Here is a 21,987-nt window from a genome sequence, read left to right on the forward strand (position 1 = left end):
TCCCAGTTATTTAGTGAAGAAAAAGTGTGGTTATACATATATCCTGTAAAGATGGAACCCATTATTTACAAATGTATTAATCAATTTTGGCTTTTTTTCCTTTGTTATTTGCCATCATCTTCGGTTTTTTTCTTTATTGTATTTCTCCTACACACCAATAAAAAGTTTAATGATTTTTCTTTTCAAGTTTTATCAGTAACATATTGATATATGGAGGTATTTTTTTTTTTTTTTTTGCAGTTCAAGGGACAAATTATTAATTTAAATGATGAGATAATGAATATTGACTGATTCTTGCAAAAACAATTTTTAGCTGTATTTTGAATATTAGGTAGCAAATTGAATTTCCTTGGTTTCAGTTTTTTTCCCTTTCAATCAGTTCTCATAAAAATTAAAAAAATTTCAATTAAATTTTTCAAGCTGGGAGGAGTAGGCTATCTACATGTTCATATAATTAAAAAAAAATAAACATCAAATTCAAACAAATAAATTAGAATCATTATAATGCTTGATTGTAGTTTTTTCAATGTCAATATACGTTTTTTTTTAATGAAAAATATTGCTAAAATTATATTTTGCAGAATTCCATTCAATTTAGTTTGTATTTGTCAAAGTTTTATGACCCAATACATTTTTTTAAACAAAATTTCAATCAGGGAAGCAATTTTATAGAATTATCAAGCTTTTAATAGAAATGTTAAGGTTTGCATTTAATTAAAAGGGTGAAATTTGCATACTCAAATTTTTTCTGAGTCTAATGCAAAAATTACTTTTAATTTTTATTATGTTGGGACAATTATTATTTTTTTCACTACATATATAATTATTCGTTTTCAGATTCTGTGATGTTATTTGGAGCTGTTGTACAAATAAAATGTACACTTTTTGCACAAATTCATTTTTTCTAATGCCAGACACCTCAAGCAATGTGCCTTATCAGAATATCTGTGTACTTATAAAAACACACTCACAAAAAAAACTATTATAATTCTACGTTTACTTTATTGAAGAACATTTTTTAGGTTCCCTTTTAAGAGAATGAGAAGCTGAAACATTTTCACCCTTTGTTTTGATAATGATATTCATATTTTTCTGATTTTCAAACCACATTTATGTCTTAATCTAGTGGTTTTTTTTCCCTCCCTTAATGTTTCTATTTCTTATGTGACAGCCAAGCAGTGTTTGCATGAGTTAGAATGAACATTTTGAAAAAAGAATCAAAGTTTTCATAGGAAGTCTAAGTAATGATTTTATGATAAAAGAAGTCACTTTTTTTTTATGAGGAAGCTATAGTTTCTCAGCTCCATGCTTGTACCGACTCCAGCAATTTTCCTCTGCAGTTTGATAAACAACCTAACCAGAAGTAAATGTTGCTTGATATTAAGGAGTTTTTAAGAACATTTTAAGCTTCTGGGATTTTCTCAACAATATAGCTCTGTTGATTCTAAACCTTTTGTGCTATCATTTGCAATAAGTGTAATACTTGCACATAGTTGGAACATATGAGTAATGTGTGCACAAAGCAAAGCAGTATTCACTATTAAAGAAGCATTGGGCATTAATTGATGTTGGAATTTCACAGAATTAAGCTAAAAGGAATCAATTGTTGGGGGGGGGGGCACAACCTTTTTCGTTTATGGGCTAGATATGTGAGACGGTTATTGCTCATGGGTCATAATCTTTGTGTTTTTCTGAATGGTACTTTTTTTTAAGAATACCTTTTCAGGCTTAGGGGGAATCTCCTTTACACAGGCGGGCTATCGTTCAAAAGTAGTGTAGCCCTTATATAGAGAATCGTGTATTTGTGGTTACAGACACAAAGAAAATTTACTTACAGCCATTAAAAGCCTGTAGTTTTTGTGAGCTTTGATGTTTTCGCTCTCTTTTGAGATCCTGATTTTCGTGTTTTTGATTTTATTATGTTTCAAATATTAATTTTAATGGAAACTTTGTTATACACACACTTTAAAATGTCGATTTGTTGTTTATTCCATTTATAATGGAGTTTATTTATTATATAAACTTTTTTTTTAGATTAACCGAAATAGATAGATGGATATGTGGGAAGAGTCTCTCATCCTCTCCTTTGTTTTTCCCTCTCAATGTATTGATTTTAATGTGCATGTCTTTATCATTGAGCACAAAATAGTGAGAGTGAAATACATTAAGTTATATGCATGTGTAGTATCATATGCATTTTGTTTTTGGTTCTAAAACATTCCTTTAGTTTTTAATTTATGTTAGAATATGAGTTTTATTTTTTGCACAAAAAAATAGCATATGCCGTTTACTTATCCCTTGCAGAGCAAAAACATATCAAAAATATGATATCTATATACAAGAGGCATTTCAATAATAAGCGCTGATAATTGAAAAAAAATGAAAGAGTGAAATATATTACTGGAACTAGTAGTAGTTAAACTGTGTTTCTAAATCACATTACACATGCAATTTCTAATGGGATTTGTAACCAAAATCATATTTTTTTGTCTGAAAACACAGTTTCTATGATCTTTATTTCAGTTTAGGTTGATTTGCTCAAATTCTGCCCTTTTGAATCAAGAATTCTGAATAGTGAGCAGACTTCTCTATCAACGAGAATGTTCTTTTTACACACTCACCGTTATTTTTTCTCTCACACAGCTTGTGAACCTTGTTTAACATTTCTCTGAAGAACTTGTAGCAAATAATGATGCATACATGCTGGGAAGTGTTGTGCTTATGAAACCTATCTGCATGCATGTATGTCTAGTGTTGAGCTTGTTCTATCTGTTCAGAAGTGCTACTACTTTAATTGCACATTTCTCTCATAAATATTCCTTGGAAGAACTTTTAACAAATAGTGGAACATTCCGAAACTTGTCATGTGGGTATCTCTGATAGTGTGAGAGTGGATGTCTGGGGTTGTTTGTGTTTTCTTTGTAAAAGTGTGATGTAATCTATCTTCGGAAGTGGGAAATCTAGGAATGCGTGTGGGTCTTCTACTGTCTGAGGAGAGTAGCAAACTTTTTGAATGGAGGAGCCAGCTCACTGTTGAGTAGATTTTTATGTTCGTCATTGTTTGCAGTCACACTAAAGTGGATGAAGGTATGCTGTTGAAAATATCTCATTTACATGTCAGAAAAAAATAACCATTCAAAGTTGCAGCATTTGCGTGACTTAAATTCACTGAATTTTCTTAATTCTCAAGCAGCCCTCACTTTTGAACTGACTCTTGTATAATGTATCATTTCTTTTCTGACAGCGTGATAGTCACTTGTATGTTGAAATAACATCTTTGCAATTTATTTTTATTTAGCAAAGAAATATATCAATATTTTAATGCAACCGCTGATCTAATGAGTGCTGTACATTATTATTTATCCAAGGCAGGTTTTACTATCCTCTTTTTTTTAATTCATGGTAAAATGTGCATGAATAGTTTTTAAGTTGTTAATATTTGTTGACAAGTTTATGAAATCTCCTGCTATATTTCAGATATCACACAAAATACACGTGTAAATCATAGTATTAGACATCACTACTTGTTTTTAGAAATACAGTAATACCTCGGCTAACAGAGATAATTTGTTACGGAATCACATTCATTAGGCAAAATTCAATTTCTCATACGTTTCTATAGAAAATTGTTTAATTTGTTGCAGATACTAGCCAAAATTTAAAGATAAGTTTTATGAAACATCTCATTAAGCACTGTAAAAAAAAAAAATACCTGACAGATGGCAGAAACTGATTGAAGTCACTATTAGATGTATGAAAATTTACAAGATCAGAAGCAGATCTTTTCATTTTATGGTATGTACGCAACCCAGTCAGGCTCGTTTATGTCGACCCATGTGGTAGGGTCAGCTCCATAGAGTCAGACCATTCAGTTTGACATCCAAAAAACTTAAAGTATGCAATGGAAACCTTTAAATTTAGGCATCTTATTTTAGTGTATTTTCTCAAAGCTTAATCTTTTACTTTACATGAAATACTGTAGTTCAAAAACATTAAGAGAAATTAAGATACCTGGAAGGACTAAAGTATGATGATTTGTGCATAATTTCAACTCCACATGCATCTATATTAACAAAAATTTTTGTTGGCCAAAAAAACTCATAAGCTGAGATATCACTGTATTTAAACTTTCCGCATTGTGCGTTAATTTTTCATTCATACATTTTCTCACTGTAGTGGAAAAAAATTATAAACCGAGTGCTCCATTCATCCCAGATTTTCCACCAAATTACTATCTTGAAAACCGGTTTCAGATCAGCATTTGTTAATTATTTAATTATCTCTGGTGCAAATTAGATCATTGCTTTTTTTTTAGGATAAAGTTAATTGACATTATATTTTTAAATAGTAAATTGAGATAAGAGTCAAAATTTAGACGCCTTAGTTTTCAAGAACCTTAAAAGATACTGCAATCAAATATCTATCTGTTTGCCACAACTGTATAGCAGCCTTAATTTTCAAATCAGTTTTTGTCAAATCTGATACCATGGCTATTTTCAGCCTTTCTGACGTGTATTAAAATTTGTAATTATCGTTCTGTCATCCATACTTTCTAAAAATGGATGCTATTTTTCCATTTTCAATGAGCTTTCGAACTTCATTAAACATACCACTAACTCTATTATGAAATTTAAAAAACAGTCTTAAAAAAAAGAAAGATATATTTTGTGAATTAATTAATGGGAGAGGCTACCCTTTTTTTCTGTTTTCATTTCACAAGGCTGCTTACAGTTGTTTAAATCTGCTTACATTATTTATGTGATTATTTGGACGATTATGTTTTTTTTTACATTACTACAATGGATATCATGAAACTGTGAATATTTTTTGTTTTTTTTCAATTCAATATATATTTGTGAGTTAAAATAAACTATAGTGTGAATTGAAGAATAGTATAAAATCATAAGAATTTCTAATATGCCATAACAGTTATCAATCCATGAGTCTTATTATTATTCCCAAGTGCACATTTGAAGTATTAATATTGAAATACATTCTCTTGTATGTTATAACATGCCTGTATTTATACCTATATTGTAATTTGAAGAAAACGTTTTGCAATATTCTTGATATAAATATTAGTAAATGTTATACCTAGAAAATTTTTCAATAGTGTTCAATACGCTGGCGGTTTTTTTTCTATGTTAACCTGCTGATGTCCAGATCAGATTGAAACATCGAAACGTTTAAAGTTTATCAGTTAGTGCTAACGATATTAAAACCCTTGGCATCCTACAGTGCTATCATTTATAATTTAAAAAAAAAATGTCAAGGAATGCCACTGAAACAACTTTTTCTGGTCAGGATATACAAATTAGTCTTTGCAGAACAAATGACCAACATTTTTGATTTTATGGGTTTATAAATCATGGAGATGGGGCTAACAAAAATGCGTGGAAACTACCAAAATATCTGTCATCTAATATTGATGAACTTTTTATGGCATCTTAACCACTGTCATTTTAATGCATGCCCCCCACTTGGGCATGGCCTAGGTGCTTCAGGCGCATAAGAAGGCCTCGTGATTGTGAGATCTGAAAATATGATTTAAATCAATATACAAATGTATGTAAATTGGCAAGCTAGTAATTCCAGCCAGATCGGGGCTCATGAACATCACTTAGTGACTGTCTGATCTTAACATGACTTTCCACTCTGCAATGTTACATCAAACATTGTGCGTGGCTTACAAATGGCAAAATGGTATGGGGGGGGGGGCTCGTATCAGTATGCAGATATAAGGGCAAGATTAAAACATAAAGATAACTTTTCTAGCTGTGACCAAATCCTTAACCTTGAAAATCGGCTCTGACCTCCATATGTCTTATTCTTAAGTTGTAATTTAAAAAAACTCATTACTGAGCTGAATAAGAAAGTTTTTTGAGGTTTCCTGAGAAATTTAGCCCTTTTCCCAGGAAATGTGTCCTCACAGTTTGAATAAACCTGTGAGCTTGTCTTAACAAAGTTTACAGGATAGGTTCAAAATAAATTGTAAATAACTTAGTTAAGAAGTTTTGCAGTGATACGATTCCAAAAAAAGCAAAATAATGTAGTAGCCAAAGAGTCATTTATGAATCCTACATGATTATGTTGATGATTAAGTAGCAGTTTGTATTCAGTTTAGTCACCCTGTAATAATGAATTGGGATGGTTCAAACTTTTGCAGTCCCGTTGAATTTCGAATTAACCAACTTTTGACTGTAATATAAGTCAAATGTAATCTCACACGTAACACTAGCTATACTGACTTAGATGTCACCTATCTTTTCAAAAATGTTAATCGTTCATTCTGCTTTGCCTAATTTAAATATACCAAGGAAATGATTTGTTAGCTTTTAATAAACAGTGGCGTGTGTAAAAATACAGTAGCCCCTCAATATATCATATGCGTGAGGAGACGTAAAGAAAAATGATGTAAATGCAAATTTTTTTTATCTAGTTTCTAATGTTTGTTAAATCTTTCATAGTGCTTCTAATGAAAATGCAATATCTGAATGCTTGTAACAACGAGGGGCTACTATAATACATATGTGAGTGTGTGTGTCATATTTGATAAAACAAAAAACTGAGTTTTCTTATATCTGTTAGTCATCTAACATAATATAGTATTAAATAAAAAATGAATATGTATATATACTGTTTTCTAATTACTAGTAGATATATAGTGTATTGACTATACATATATTGGTGAAAAACTTTTGAAACTGCACATTGTTATTGAGTAATTTTGTTAAACACGTTTCATGCTGTGCCTGAATTTATAATGTGATGTTTTTTCAATATGTGCAAGAGCAGTGACTGTTTTAAATATTTTTCTTTCCTCTCTCTCATCTGCTGCATTTGTTAAACGTGAACACCGAAATGTGTAATAAAAAAAAAGTGTAACAACAATAATAATGAGAGTGAGAAAGAAAGACTTGTATATGACATCATTTCTGATATCACCTGCATATTTTTCTATACGTATAAGAAGAAAAAAATAACCATTGACGCTTGTACAGCAACTACCTGTTATTTAAATGATGATAAAATATTTCTTTGGGTTTTTTTTGCATGTTCTTATAACTCATTGTTCATGATACAGAAAAAAAAAATCCTGCTGATGTGAATATTAAATATCAAATATATATATATATATATTTATTTATTATGTCTATTTCCTTTATTTTGTGCAATCTCTTTCGAAAATATTTCTCATTTTAACCAGTTTAAAAACAATGTCAAACAGTATTGGGAAAAATGAGTAATGTGCTAACAAAAAAGACCAATGTGAATACGATGGCTATGATATTGACAATTATACAGTAACATATAATGTTCTTGTTATCCCTGTTACTATAGCAGCTCCTGTTGTAAAGTCCTGTCTTCGCTCAGGACATGATTTTCTTTCCCATATAGAAACATTTCAATATTCCAAAAGTTTTCCCACTTTATAATGTTGGAGACTTGTCTGGCGAGGTTACTGGCTGGAATTTTTCCAGACACAACCCTATCCTTCGAAATACTGTGCCAAGATTACTTTATGACAGAACCTGGTTCGGTTCAGTTTACCCCTGCTTAATGAAGTAAAAGTATGCAATGTATTGCATGGAGAAAAGTGTGTGGATTTTGGTAAGAACAAACTCATCACAAATTGATGGCAGCCACCATAACTTTCTTTCCATAGATAGAATATCATTAAGTATATGTGGACATATATATAGACATTGAAACATGGGACTCGGAGTACACTGTCCTTGAGTCCCCCCACCCCACAAGTAATTTATGAGTATATAATTTAATGCTCCCCCTCCCTCTTTCTTGGCCTATGCCATTCAATACGATAATATACACGGCGTCCTGTAAGCCCTAATTCAGTCTTTATCTCATCAACTACTCGTCATAAAAGGCGCGTATACATTAACATACTTATAGCGTATGCCAGGGGCGTAGCCAGAAATTTCGTTCGGGGGGGGACCACTTTCATTTCGGGGGGGGGACCAAAGTGACAGAACAATGGATTTGGCCATCTTTTTCCCTTTTTTCGGTCATTTTCTCACATTTCGGGGGGGGACCAGACCCCCAAGTCCCCCCCCCGGCTACGCCCTTGGCGTATGCCCCCCCCCCTTCCCTACAGCGCTTCTAATCCGTTCGTGGGTAAATAGACTTCCTTTGTGTTCCTTGTAAAACCCGATTCCCGGTGGGTCCAGTTCAAACAGCTCTAGAATCGTTCACAACACCATACAAATTACTGAACAAGCAATTGCAATCGCTTACATTATATGATCCGCGCTGATGTATACGCGGCTAAAGGTACGATTTCAATGCTAAAAAAATTCTCAAAATGTACTCAGAAATCACCCTGTATCAGTTTTGAGAGTGAAAATACAGTGTCACAAAATTAATCGAAATTTTTATATGTCCCCCCCCCCGAAACTTCCAATTAGGAAAGAAAGGTGTGAAAGAACAGCATAAACTAACAACAGATAACGATCCTTTCCCTCATTCGTGCTGACTTTTTCCAACTTTTCTCCGTTTTTTTAAATTCAAATATCTCTGCGAATTCACTTGGAAACGTGAATTTTTTTTGTGCGGCTCAAAATAGATAGGGCTACCATGGCCGTAGTGGGGAAACCAGACCACAAGTCGTCGTCCCCCCGAAATGTGAGAAAATGACGGAAAAAAGATGCCCAAATGTTCTATCACTTTGGTTCTCTCCCCCCCCCCCCCGAACGAAATTTCTGGCTACGGGCATTGAAAGTTATAGAGGACAGGGCAACGGTGTAAAAATTTAGATATATCATTTTGCAATATACTGTATTTTCACTCATAACGGATACAGGGCAATTTCTGAGCACATAGCGAAACCATATACCTTACGACGAACGATTGATGAGATAGAGGCCGAATTAGAACTTACAGGGCGTCTAACAGCCATAGCCCCATGTTCTACTCGTTTTAGATGGCTCTATGTAGAAATGGTGCGAAAATAGTTTGCAAATTTTGCACCGTAATGTCCACCAAATAAGGGTCTTGAAAAAGAAACCTCTATTTTTCTAATAACAAATTCCAAGATCAATCCCGGTTTCATAGGTACCCCATCTACTCATCCTCTTGTACAAAGCTACATCCTCGAGCGGGACCCCTAGACTTAGATCTTTTGCGAGGGCCCCCCCGGTTAGACTTTTCTCGGACCCCTTCTGTAGTTAATTTGTAGAGTAAAAAGGCAAAAAATCATGACAACTGTTCCGGGCCCTCTCGCCCCCCCCCCCCTTGTGGAGGCCATGCTTACATTATCTTATATATATTCTAGAAAACCTTGGCTAACTTAGGCTGACCATATTTCCTCGAGAGAAATACGGGACATTGAGATTCCAAATACGGGAAAATACGGGACATCGCCAATTATCGCCAAAAATGACGCCAAAACCGAGAAAAATTGCCAAATATTGTTAAAATTACGGTAAAATAACAATGGCGGGGAATGAAACGTTACTGCAAATTGCAGTGGATTAAAATGAATTTCACGAAAAAAACGTTCACCAAGACAAATGTGGGAGATAAATATTCTCATTTATAGTTGTAATTATCATAATATAGTTTATTAGTTGAAAAATAATTTCAATCTTTGACTTCAATAAAGAATAAAAATTCAAGTAAGCGTCGTGTAAAATACGGGAAAAACCGGGACACTTTTGCGAAAAAGTCGGGACGACCAAAAATACAGAAAATACCGGGACTGTCCCGGGAAATACGGGACGTATGGTCACCCTAGGCTAACTTTATTATCCCTGCATGAGTCACATCTAATTTTACAAAGGTTTTTAACAGCTGTGTGTGTTTTTAATATCATATATAGATATATATATCTTCGCATCAGCGCCAGCTGTTGAAAACCTATGTATGGATAGCGGCGGGACTGACGAGAAAGATGAGTTCCCGGTATAGCGGACAGTGACGTCATCCTCAGACATCTAATTTCGACGCTAGATGCCAGCACCAGTATTATGATTCTTAAAAAGCGGAAAAACTTTTCTCCTAACTTTTCCTATTACTTCTTTTCCAAGGTTCTCTTATACATCCCGAAAAAAAAGAACTGAAATTCTTCAATCAATTCAAAAAAAGAAATCAGAACCCCAAAAGCATTTGAAAATAACCATAAAAGGAATGTTTCTATTTTTTTTTTCTCCCCAGATGCGACGGAGAGACCAAGGAAGCAGAAGCATCCAACATCATGTCATATATCCGTTTGTTTACTAATAAACTCATGCTTTGGTGTATTTTGAAGCAGCGTGGTTGGTGTTACGCCCCTCTCGCTCTGCGTTTGTGCCTTACCCTTTATTTAATTTTTTACTAGTGTTTCCCTCTTTAAGTACAGTTTTCTTTATTTATTATATTCGTAGGAGTAATTTTATTTAATTTCCTGAAGTGAAGGATCAAGGCTCTTGGTTAGGGCTCTGCCCGTTTCCGGGGTCTAGTTTGACTCCTTCAAATGTGCAGCTATGGCTGTTGAAATAGATACACAGCCAGCGGGCAGTGCAGACAAAGTCTCGTCTACAAGTCATAATTGGAATACTTTATTATCTGATGAAGACATCTTGGACGGTTTTGGTGAGTCCCCTCGCATTTTGCTAACTTTCAAGTTTTCGGGTGCAGAAATTATTCCCAGATCCAGGCCTTTGTGCCTGAAAAAGGATATCTGCTCAAAAATCTCTGTTCCTAAACACATCTCGGAGATTCGATTCACACGCTCAAGTGAGCTGTTAATCTCTACGGAAAATATTCACACTGCGAAAGAGATAAAAAAAATAGATATGATTTTGAACATTCCCGTTAAATCGGTCCTTTTGAAGGATTCGATTACCTCCAAATTTTTGCTAAATATTCCGTGTGATATTGCAGTAGTGGAAATTGCGGAAGAACTGCAATCGGAGGGGTTACAGGTCATCGGTATTCGAAGATTTATAAAAGAAAGAATTCCTTTACAAACTGTTCTGGTAACGATTCTTGGTAGGAACATTCCGCTGGAAATAAAGTTATGGTTCTTGATATTTCGACCACGTAAATTTATTGAGCGTCCTAATCAATGCCTTCGCTGCTGGAGCTACTTTCACCGCTCAAAGTTTTGTAGAGTATCATCTCAGATCTGCAAACGATGCGGCCAAAATCATAACCATGAAACCTGCCAAAACCCTATCTCCTGCATTAACTGTAAGGCTTCCACTCATCTTGCCTCTGATCGTCAGTGCCCTGCTTATGTCTTGGAGTCAAAAGCATATCACTATAAAGCCGAACATCATGTTCCAATAAACATCGCTCGAGAAAGATGTAAAATGAATTCCTCTTCATATGCTGCTCGGACCAGCATTTCCATGTCATCTGACTTCAGTGCTCTCAAGGCTGAGATCAGTTCCCTGGTCCAAGCGGAAGTATCTGCCATCAAAGAAATTGTACTTAAAGATCTGAAAATAAGTCTTCAGGAATCGCTGAATGACTCTATTAGAGCGCTTATTCCCGAAATAGTCAATTCGGTTAACCTAGCTGTACATAAGGTGAATATAATACCGCCACTTAATTCGAATGTAAATATGGACACTTCTGGTCCTTCGACTGCTATCTTCAATCAACCTTTGCCCCCTGAGCATAATGATGATAGTGACTTTTCTCAAGATCCTGAATCGAATAAATTCTATACTTCTCCTGCGGAAAGGGTTAAACAAAGACGATTAGCTAAGAGACTGAAAAATGACTTGGCCTCAAATGTTGGAACCTAGTTTTTCACTTAATTTCATTTTTGTCTCCCCCCCCCTTTTTTTTCCCCTCTCGTTTAAAGTTTGTTCCTCGTTTGATCTTTTTTCCTTTCTCTCTGTTATCGAGTTTGATAATGGTTTTTCTTTACCTCATTTAGAGCTGACAAGAGTTCAGTATTCTTATTTTTGTGATCAAATCGAGCTTCGTTTGATTTTTTTTCCCCTCCCTTTCCTATTGTGTTTTTCTCGCTTGATATTTCCTTTTTCTCTCCCAAAAATAAGTGTTGTTTTTTTTGTTTTTTTTTTTTCTGTGAATTTGATGCTTTTTCCCTCTCTTCAGTTCAATATATTTTTCTAGTTAATCCTTTCCAAAAAAAAAAAATACTATGAATAATATGAATTTTAGAGTTCTTCAATGGAATGTCCGAGGCATCAAGTCCAAGTCAACCTTTATCAGAAATTTTTGTTTAAACTATGATATGTTATGTTTACAGGAGACTTTTCTGGAACCGAAGGACCATTTTTTTCTTGCTGGTTTTCAGATTTTTAGAAATGATCGACTTCTCCCAGGTGGTGGTTTAGTGACCGCGGTAAATTCATCTCTTTCCTCATCTTTGATATGGAAAATTTCGGACCCCTTTTTTGAAATTATGATTGTTCAAGTTTTTCTAAATAATTTTTCTATGTATGTTGTAAATTTTTATCGTCCTCCAGGTGTTTTCAATATCGCTGCTATTGACAATATTTTCTCATACATCTCTGGGAATTTCATCATAATCGGAGATTCCAACGGTCATCATCCAAACTGGGGAGGACATATTGTATCTCCTGCAGGTACTATGTTATTTAATTGGTATCTTAATCATAACCTTTGTCTAGTTCCTCCATTTTGCCCCACCTTTTATAGCAAGGACTCACAATCTTATATCGACTTATGTTTCTGTAGTCCAGGTCTTTATAGATATATTATCTGGACTCCCTGTGAATCCTTATTCAATAGTGATCATTTGCCAATTAAAATTTCCGTCTCTTTGAATAAACAATTCATATCTCAGGAATTCCGTTACATTAAATGGTCAGCAGTAATGGCAGGTCTCTCTGTCATCCCCGCTACTAACGATTTCGACAGTATCTACAATCATGTTGTTTCCATTGTTAACTCAGCTAGGTACTCTGTGTACCGGAAGAAACAACCTTGGCTTAAGTTGGATAAAGAAGGGCGTATTGCTCTTATCGAAAAAAAACGGGCTTTCCGCTTATTTCGCCGTGTGCCCTCTCAGGCCAACTGGATTAAATATAAAAAATTAGCTTCGGTTTTTCGTCGCCACCTTCGCATTCTACGATTGAAGACTCTGGCTCAAGAACTTCATCCTTTTACTCAGCCCTCAGTTCTCTTTTCTGTCTTGCGTAGACACCGTTATATCGTGGCGAAAACTTGGGATGATTCCCGGCATATTTTCAAGATTGCTAATAATAGTTATGTCGAGCCTCTCGTACAGATCCAACTTTTAAAATTTTACCACTTCTCTTCACCTGGCCGATCTCAAACCGTTACTTTTTATGGTCCTCCTCGTGAGTTCCAGGCTCAGATGGATGCACCGTTCACTCCCACGGAAATTCGTAGAGCCATTTGTTCTGGTCGTTCAACTACCCCTGGTCCAGATGGTGTTCCATTGAAGGTGTACAAACTCCTTCCAAATAAGGGGATTGAATTTCTGAATGCTTTTAATACCCTTTGGTCTTCATCGCTGGTGCCGCCGTCTTTTAAAGAAGGACGTATTATTTTTATTCCAAAGTCAGGAAAACCAACTACTGATCCGAAGAACTTTCGTCCTCTGACCCTTATAAACACTATTAGCAAAATCTTTGAGAGAATCATTCTTTTTAGGATCACCTGGATTGCATTACGATTTGAGCTCTTTCCAAAAAATTTTTATGGTTTTCGACCAAAAACTGGTGCTGAGATTTGCATGAAAGATATGGTGTCCTCTATTTCATATGCCCTCCAAAGGGGCTATACTAGCTACATTATTGCTCTAGATTTGAGAGCTGCTTATGATTCTGTGAGGCATGATTTGCTCATTGCCAAATTAGCCCGCTTGGGCTTTCATGGTAAATTTTTAACTTGGCTCTTTAATTATCTCTCGAACCGTAAACATGTCATTCATTGGAGGGGTTCCATATCTGGTGCCTTTGCTCCCAACTGCGGTCTTTTACAGGGTTCTACCCTCTCCCCAGTACTTTTCACCCTGTTCACATTAGATATAACCTCATATATTAATTCTGACATTAAGTTTTTTATGTATGCTGATGATATTTTCCTTCAGATGAATGCGTTAGATGGGAAGTATGCTGAGTTCAGATTGATGAACACCTTGCCTAACATTCTCAGATGGGCTGAAAATAGTGGATTGTGCATCTCTCTATCCAAATCTCGTTTTTCTATTTTTTCACGGAGACGACCTCCATACTTTCCTTCTTTCAACATTAATGGCGAATCCATTCCGTTTGATCCGTACTTGAAAGTTCTGGGTATTCATCTGGATTGTACTCTCACCTGGAAAAAACAATTATCATCTCTGCGTTCTAAGGGCACTCTATATTTAAACATTTGTCGCTCCATCTCTCACTCATCAAGAAATATTCCTTGCAAGTTCCTCAAACCTGTGCTAATGAGCATCATTGGAGGTACCATTGGTTACGGAGCTGTGGCCTGGTTTAATGCAGCCAAATCTTCTCTCACCAAGATAAACACAATCTATAACTCCTCGATGAGATCTATCTTAGGCCTCCCTACGTCAACTCGCATAGATAAACTCAGAACCATTCTCGCCCTACCCTCCTTTCAGGATTCCATTCTCTTCAGGATTGGGTTATCTTGTATTTCTGCCACAGCCTCTCCCACGCAGGGTCACTCTAACCATATAGATTCGGGTTTTTGTCGCCTCTCGCCATCTTTGGCTAGGAAAATATCACAGTTCAATAATACCATTGGTTTTTCCCACAGGTCCATGCTGCGTCCAATTTATTCTTTTTGGCCGTGGATACCCTCAAATATCTATTTCATATCGGAGGGTCTTAACTTTCAAAAAACTAAGTCTACCATCCCTTATCAAACAATATTCCAAGAGTACATTGAGTCTCTGCCGCTGAATGCTCATGTAATTGCTACGGATGCGTCTAAATCATCTCAAGTGGTTTGTGGAGCTTTCTGTTTGGTTACAAAAGTTATCAAGTCTTGGTTCATTAATAAAGACTCCTCAGTTTTCACTGCGGAGGCCCTTGCTATTACTTTAGGTCTTAGATCCTTCATTCAATCGTCTAATTCTTCAATATTCATATTTACGGATTCCAAATCAGTCATCATGGCTCTCGACAATTTCTCTATTCATTCATCTACGGTGACTCACCTACTGTATGCTCAACTGGTTCATACTAGTTCTTTGGTTAACAGCATATCACTAATCTGGGTCCCAAGTCATTCGGGCATTGCCATTAATGAAACTATTGACAATCATGTTCGTACTGTAGCTTCTACTACTGTTGATCTTCTACCTTCTAGCCTTTATGTAGAGGACATTCGTTCTCTTTACTATCGCCACTTCAAGGAAAATATTCGCAATGCTCTTTTCTTATCTATTCCTGAGTTTAGCTCCTTCTATAACTGCTGCCAGAACTTCTCCCCTTTGTTTTCGAATAGAAGGTTGGAATGTTTATTTTACAAACTTATTTGCAATAGAGCTCCCTTGAACGAATACCTACATCGTATTAAGAAAATGGCTAACCCTCTCTGTCTACAATGCAAGATTCCTGAAACTTCCTCTCACTTTTTGTTTTCTTGTATTAGGTTCTCCCAGGTTCGGTTCTCAACTTTTAATTCTCTTTCTCCACCAGTTAGGTGTTGGTCCGAGTTCTGTTCAGGCAGACCTGAGAACATTATCTGTTGCTTTGAGAGGTTTGTTACCCTTAGTCAACGATTTTCTTGAGTTTTTATTTCTTGTTTTTTTTCTCTCCCCCTCTTTCTTTCTCTCGTTTGGTTTTTTGTCCTTTTCTACCTTGGTTGTTTGGTTTCATTTTTGTTACCACACACTCATCCAGGGACTCCATGTCATCATATCATTTTAAAGCGGCTTAGCATCGTCCCCTAAGCCTGAAGACTTCTTCTCCATCTCATATAACATCTCCATCTGCGTTTGTTTCGTCTGGTTTGTGTTTTTTTTTTTTTCTTTTTTTCATACCCTTCTGAAGAAGAAGGAAGAATGGAAATTGCTGAAATTTCTATGTGTTCTGTGATTGTTGAAAGCTCTTTCGTTAGTACATTTTTATAACATATTCTATGCTCTTGTGGAAGTTTCTTTCTCTAACAGGGGATGGCCCGAAGGCATAAAGCCCTGTATAATTGAAGAAGAAGAAGAAGAAGAAACTCATGCTTTGCGTGTTTCGTGGAAAAGATGGCTGGTTATAATATTGGTGTGATATTGAATCGATTGATTCCCGTCTTTTTGGAGAGGAAGCCAAATGTCTTGGCATCCGGAGTGACTTTTGACAAGCGCCTCTATTCAAGTAGGCACGTCCTAAGACGCAGAGCAGCGCAAGTCTCATCAAAGGACGCCGTTGCCGAGGACCCTCCATCCAAAGTAGTATCCGTGGTAGATCTATACGCACGTGCTCGCCACGATCTAAAAAGATCTGAACAGCTTCACCGCGAAGATCTCGAAAACAACGAAAAACGCTTCCGGAGCATTGTCGGTTCGTTAAGCACCCGCAAGGGGCGCAAAAAGAAAGGCAAGATACTTATAGAAGGTAAAGGGCTGATCGAGATAGCCGCCAAATGTGGTTGCGTACCGGAACAGGTGTTTTACAGCAAAGAGGACTCAATCCCTTGCTTAGACTGTTGTGAATCCGTGGACGTTGACCTCGTCAAAGTGACTCCTAAATCCTTCCGAACGATATCTGGTAACATGCAGCCACCTAGTGTCATTGCTGTCAGTAATAAACCTGTGGTTTTGTCATCGAAAGAGCCAGCTCTACCAGTGACAATACTATGCAGCAATGTCAAAAACCCTGATAACATGGGATCAATTATAAATATTGCTGCGACAACTGGTTGTAAAGCAGTTCTACTCACCAAAGGTTGTGTTGATCCTTGGGAAAGGAAAGTGTTGAAGGCTGGCGGGGCTGCCCATTTTTTTATCCCCATTGTGAATGATATAGAATGGTTCGATATCAGTAGCCATATATCGAAAACTTCTTCGGTTTATATTGCGGACAGTTCAGCGGATATCGAAATTGATGAATCACAGATATTTAGCGATGTAGATTATTATGGCACCCGTGGTAGTTATGATGCGAGTGTGGAAACACAAGCTGTTAAATTGTTAAATGAACATCATCTGAAAGAAACCGAACTGATCCATGCTAACAAGAGTCAGGAGTTCCCGTGTATGCTATACAGCAGTATCACGTTTCCAAAGAAAGATATCATTGTTTATATCGGTGGTGAAACTGAAGGTATCGATCCAAGGGCGAGAGAGCTCGTTCGGGAATACCGAGGGATGAGTCTGAAAATACCTTTGGAAAATGACATGGACAGCTTGAATGTGTGCTCTGCGCTTTCTGTTATTGTGTATGAAATCAAGAGACAGTTCAGCAACAAATCGTCTCGTGTGGCGTGAAATTTACTCTGGTTTGATATGGTGTTACAGTCAAACTTGTCTTAAACGAAATTCAAAATATATAGTCTGTGTGTTTAATGATTAGTGTTTTGATTTGCACCTTTATAAAACAAATCTGTCGAAGGCTGGAATTACATTATACAAGTTTGATAAAATATAATTTACAAATTTGGAAAAAAAACAACCACCAATAAGCCTATTTACTTTTGCTCGAATTTTACCCATATGCTTAATGGTTGCATTTTTCAAAAGCTAGCCGCTTTGTAGTTGAGACTACAGTGGAGTTGCTCGAACAAAAAAAGCTTTTTTGAAATTACTAAAACAAGAATCGGAAAAACCACCTGTAACCACGTGAGCAAATGAAATGATAGAGAAAAAAAAAACACCACTCAACTTTGCTACATTTAAATTTCACTATGAGCACATAATAGTTCATCATTCATCTTGACCAATCACGAATGTGTTAAGTTCCATACAATGTATCTAGGAAAGTAAGGTTTGTTTATACGCGTCGTGGGGACAAGCCAAAAAATGCACTACTTTAAACGGCTTTTGTCTGGAAAAAAATTGCTTGGTGCCTATGAGATTTTGCTGGCACCTACATTTTTTTTTTCCTATTTGTTAAGCCCTGGTGTAATACTGGCCTAAAACAGGATATTATTTCAGTCGTTTGATGTTCAATTTCATAGAGGTTTCAAAGAAAATGATTTACTTTGTTTAATGTGAATTTTGTTTGTAAGCTGTATGCTAAATTGAATTTGAGTATTTATTTATATTAGTATTTCACAGCTCATTTATTCCGCATATTATTGAAATTATTATTCCTTGAGTGTTTGGTCTTGTTTTGTGGGCATGAGGATTCTAAGACTGGAATTCGTCATCCAAAAACTCATGCATAATAACAGATTTTACAGAAATTTTGAAAAATACAGAAACAAAATATGATATATATAATTCTTCAAGATTGTTCTGCAGTAGCACCAATTATTCTGCGATGTGCAGTGCAGATTTTGGCATATTCTTCATCTTTAGGGTTTTTAGTTATATTGTTCAAAAATACGATGAATTTGTAGTAAATGGAGGAGTTTACTTTTTTTTGGGATACAAGTTTGTCATTGAAACAGCCGAAGATGAACTATTATTTATATTGATACACTTTGTTTTTCCAAGAAATTTTTTAATGAAGCATTGAAGCAGTGATAATACAGTCGAATCCTGTTTTAACAAATACTGTTATAGCAAACAAAATCTCGTTTTAACGAACACTTTTCTAACACCCCCCCCCCCCCTCCCCCAGATAAGTTTACATAGAAACAATTCAAAAACCTAGAATTCCTTTATAACAAAGTGATTTTTCCAGTCTCTTGGAGTTCATTATAACAGGATTTGACTGTATTAGGTGGACATTATCACAGTTTCTTATATGTTAATGTTGATGACTGTCTGGAGCCGAGTTGTCCAACATACAGCCCAGAGTCGCTGTCAAAATGGCCTAGTAAGTGATTTTCTCAAACTAACAGAAGGAGAGAGAGAGAGATTTCTATACATTTTTGGGCGTAGTTAGTTATGATTAAGCTTACTTTTTTTCATTTAGAATGCTGAATTTGATTTCAAGATGTAAAAAAAGTTTCTTAAATTTATACTACATCTGCTATAGTCAATTATATGCAGGAAAATATGATATTTTTACAATATTGCTTATGTGTGTATCAGCCATCGAGTGTTTCATTGGAAGATTAAATGTATAAATTTGGGAATGTGTTAGTGTCTTTTTTCCTCATGCAAGATAATGGTTGATCATCTCTAATCATGTATGTATATGGTGTGGCCAAAGCCCAAAATTGGCCAATTTTAGCTGTAAATTGCCCTTGCCAATGTCCGAATTTTGTGCTTTGGGCAGCCAGTTCGGGAAGTGGCTGGAGATCTCTGATTAAAGTTTGAAAAGAAGAGGCATGATTTAGGGGGGGGGGTCCATCACCAATTTGGCACATTTTTTCATAATAATTATGTCCACTTTAACTACGGCAATCAATCATATTGCAGTATTTTTTCTTCTTTTCAAAATTTGACAAAAACTATGTCTATATTATTATATGAATAGGGTTTTTCTTTCAAATTTCTCTATTTTTTTCTCTTGTAAAACTAAAAATGGTGACAAAATTAAGAAATGTCAAAAATGTATGGTGACGTTTAAGATAACACTAAAAATCAGGATGTCTGATAACCCTACTTCTAACGAATTGGTGTACGTTGGTAGATGTAGTGTACCATCGTCAAATTCGAAATGCTGCCATCTGCCTTTCGGATTCGGAAGCAAACAACTTGGAAATTAATTTTGTTTGCATCATGTGAATTTTAAACACACGTTGTGAGTCTGGTTTCTCTCTTTCTTTCGTGGAAAGACTTTTTTTTTTTTTTTTAAATGAGAGATCGGCTCGCATTTGCACCTTGAAGTCAGGACAACCAACTTTAGCCAACAACGGGGTTCCCATACTGGCAGTCAGCGCAAATGCTGTGAAAAGAATTTCAAAGCAGATGTCGGTAGTGCGCATGCATAACCTTGGTGGAAAACCTGCAGCAATCCCCCTCATCGACTGCGCTTTCATAACTAAACCTGTGTGATTCTGTGTCCACACCATTGAGAAGAAATATAAGTTTATTTCTTCTCCAAGGTCCACAGCATAATATAGCCTAAATGCATCTGGATCACGCATACTTGGACACAACACGTTATTCCTCCCAATTAGTTAGAAATTCCTCAGAGAAATGTATAAGAGGTGAATGTAGGGAAGGGCCGTAGCGTGCCTTCTCGGGGGGGGGGGTTATGAAATAGTTATTAGGCAAAGTAAGTGTACCATTTTGGGGGGGGGGGACAATTTTGTGTTGGCTATAGTGGCTAGTGTTTTCATGGCATTGACTAAATTATTCAGTGGCCCGTGAAAAGTCTGGCTTGGGAACGACAAAGATCCCAGCCTAGAAATCCTGCTCCAGAATGGGGGGAGGGGGCATGTCGAGTACTCACGCAGTGTTTTTAGCATCAGGCCGTGCACCCCAGGATAAATTCAGAAATCAAAATTTCGTACACAAGTTTAAACATAGCATACATAAGTCTCAACACTTTCGCTGCCCCTCAAATAGGAAATATTTCGATTTCAGAATCAATTCTATGGATGCTCGACCAACACTTTCTATAACCGAAAGCCTCCGTGCGAAGCTCGTGACGTCCCTGAAGTCGTCCGTTTCACCTACAGTCACTAGATATACACTGCAGAAAAAGGTAAAGATTTCGCATACTTGGACTACTACTACTAAACCATACATGCACCTTGTCCATATTCCTCTGCGGAACGAATTGATACGAATTGGTACTTCCTCTAACGAATTGGTACATGTTGGAATGTGCGTGTACGTGTAGTGAAACTTGACGCGAAGTTTGTTTCTGTGTAGTGCTGTAATCTGCCACCTGTTAGTTTTCCTAACGCATACTTGGACTGCTATATCCAATGGCTACAGGTGGAATGGTCGATTTTAGTGACGTCAAAGCTTCGAGCGGAGACTTTCTGCTATAGAAGGTATTGGCATTGCCCCGTGCTACAAAATACGGGAAGTGCTCGAGCTTCCTCCGCCACTGTGCATTTATGGTTTTGCTACCTGTATATAGCCTGTTGGCTGTACCATGGGCGTAGATACGGGGGGGCGTGGGGGCATTGCCCCTCCCCCAGCGTCAAAGGTGGAGTCGACTGACCTAATGTGTATATGAATTGACATCATCATCATCGTGCCCCCCCTCCAACAATAATGACCTTGCCCCCCCCCCCCCGACTTCCAAGTCAATCTCCGCATATGGGCTGTACCCCTACAAATTTCGCCACCCTTCTTCCGTTCCAATCTCATATTCTTGAACACATATTACTGAAATATAGATGCCGCAAATCCGAACCTTACGCTGGAGAAAGATAAACATAACGTTAACCCAGATTCTGATCACCAAGAGCAGCGGTCTATCGTTAGAAAAGCGATACAGCTGTACATACAATCCGTTGATGGTCCGTACTCAGTACGAAGACTTAACAAACTGGTTTTCAAGGTTGATTCCTGACAAAAAAAAAAGAATTAATGAAATTGTAATATTTTTTTAAGGTAGATTAATTTCAGAATTTTTATTTTCTAAAATAGAAACTAAAAAAGTAAATACCCTATATTTGAAAACGCAGCTTAAACCCTAAAGTATGTTGTACGGAAAAAAAGGGACAGTGTTTGGAAATTGTGACCACAGTTATGTTAAAAATAGTGTTTGTTTTGACGCCCCCCCCCCCCATAACTTTTGGTCACGGACCTCCCCTGCCGAAGACCAACAGTTATTGGAACAGTTATAGTATTCAAAATGTGTATGCATAGAAACAAATATTTGCGTCTCGTTCCATTCCCACTAAATAATAATTATCAGACCCGTACATAAAAGGCACACAGATGATTCTGATTTGAGGAGTTGGCTCATGAAAGATCAACGCTTTGTAATAGCTTCAGATAAAAATGCGGGTAGGAGAAACGTGCAGAAACTAACAGCAGTTCAAACTCCCACC

At 36.4% G+C, this 21,987-nt stretch overlaps 1 protein-coding gene across 1 annotated transcript; it reads left to right on the forward strand.

Moving 5' to 3' along the window:
* The first annotated feature begins 16,152 nt into the window (after nt 1-16,152).
* LOC149088736 (rRNA methyltransferase 3, mitochondrial-like) lies at nt 16,153-19,153 on the forward strand. Its single transcript, XM_089249510.1, has one exon. The coding sequence runs from the start codon at nt 16,181-16,183 to the stop codon at nt 17,402-17,404; it is 1,224 nt and encodes a 407-aa protein (XP_089105636.1). The 5' UTR covers nt 16,153-16,180; the 3' UTR covers nt 17,405-19,153.
* Nucleotides 19,154-21,987: the final 2,834 nt, after the last annotated feature.

The sequence above is a fragment of the Pholcus phalangioides genome, unplaced genomic scaffold, assembly GCF_987345545.1.
Source record: "Pholcus phalangioides strain wild (caught in Gottingen) unplaced genomic scaffold, Ppha-v1.0 ptg000003l_1, whole genome shotgun sequence".
Lineage (NCBI taxonomy): Eukaryota > Metazoa > Arthropoda > Arachnida > Araneae > Pholcidae > Pholcus > Pholcus phalangioides.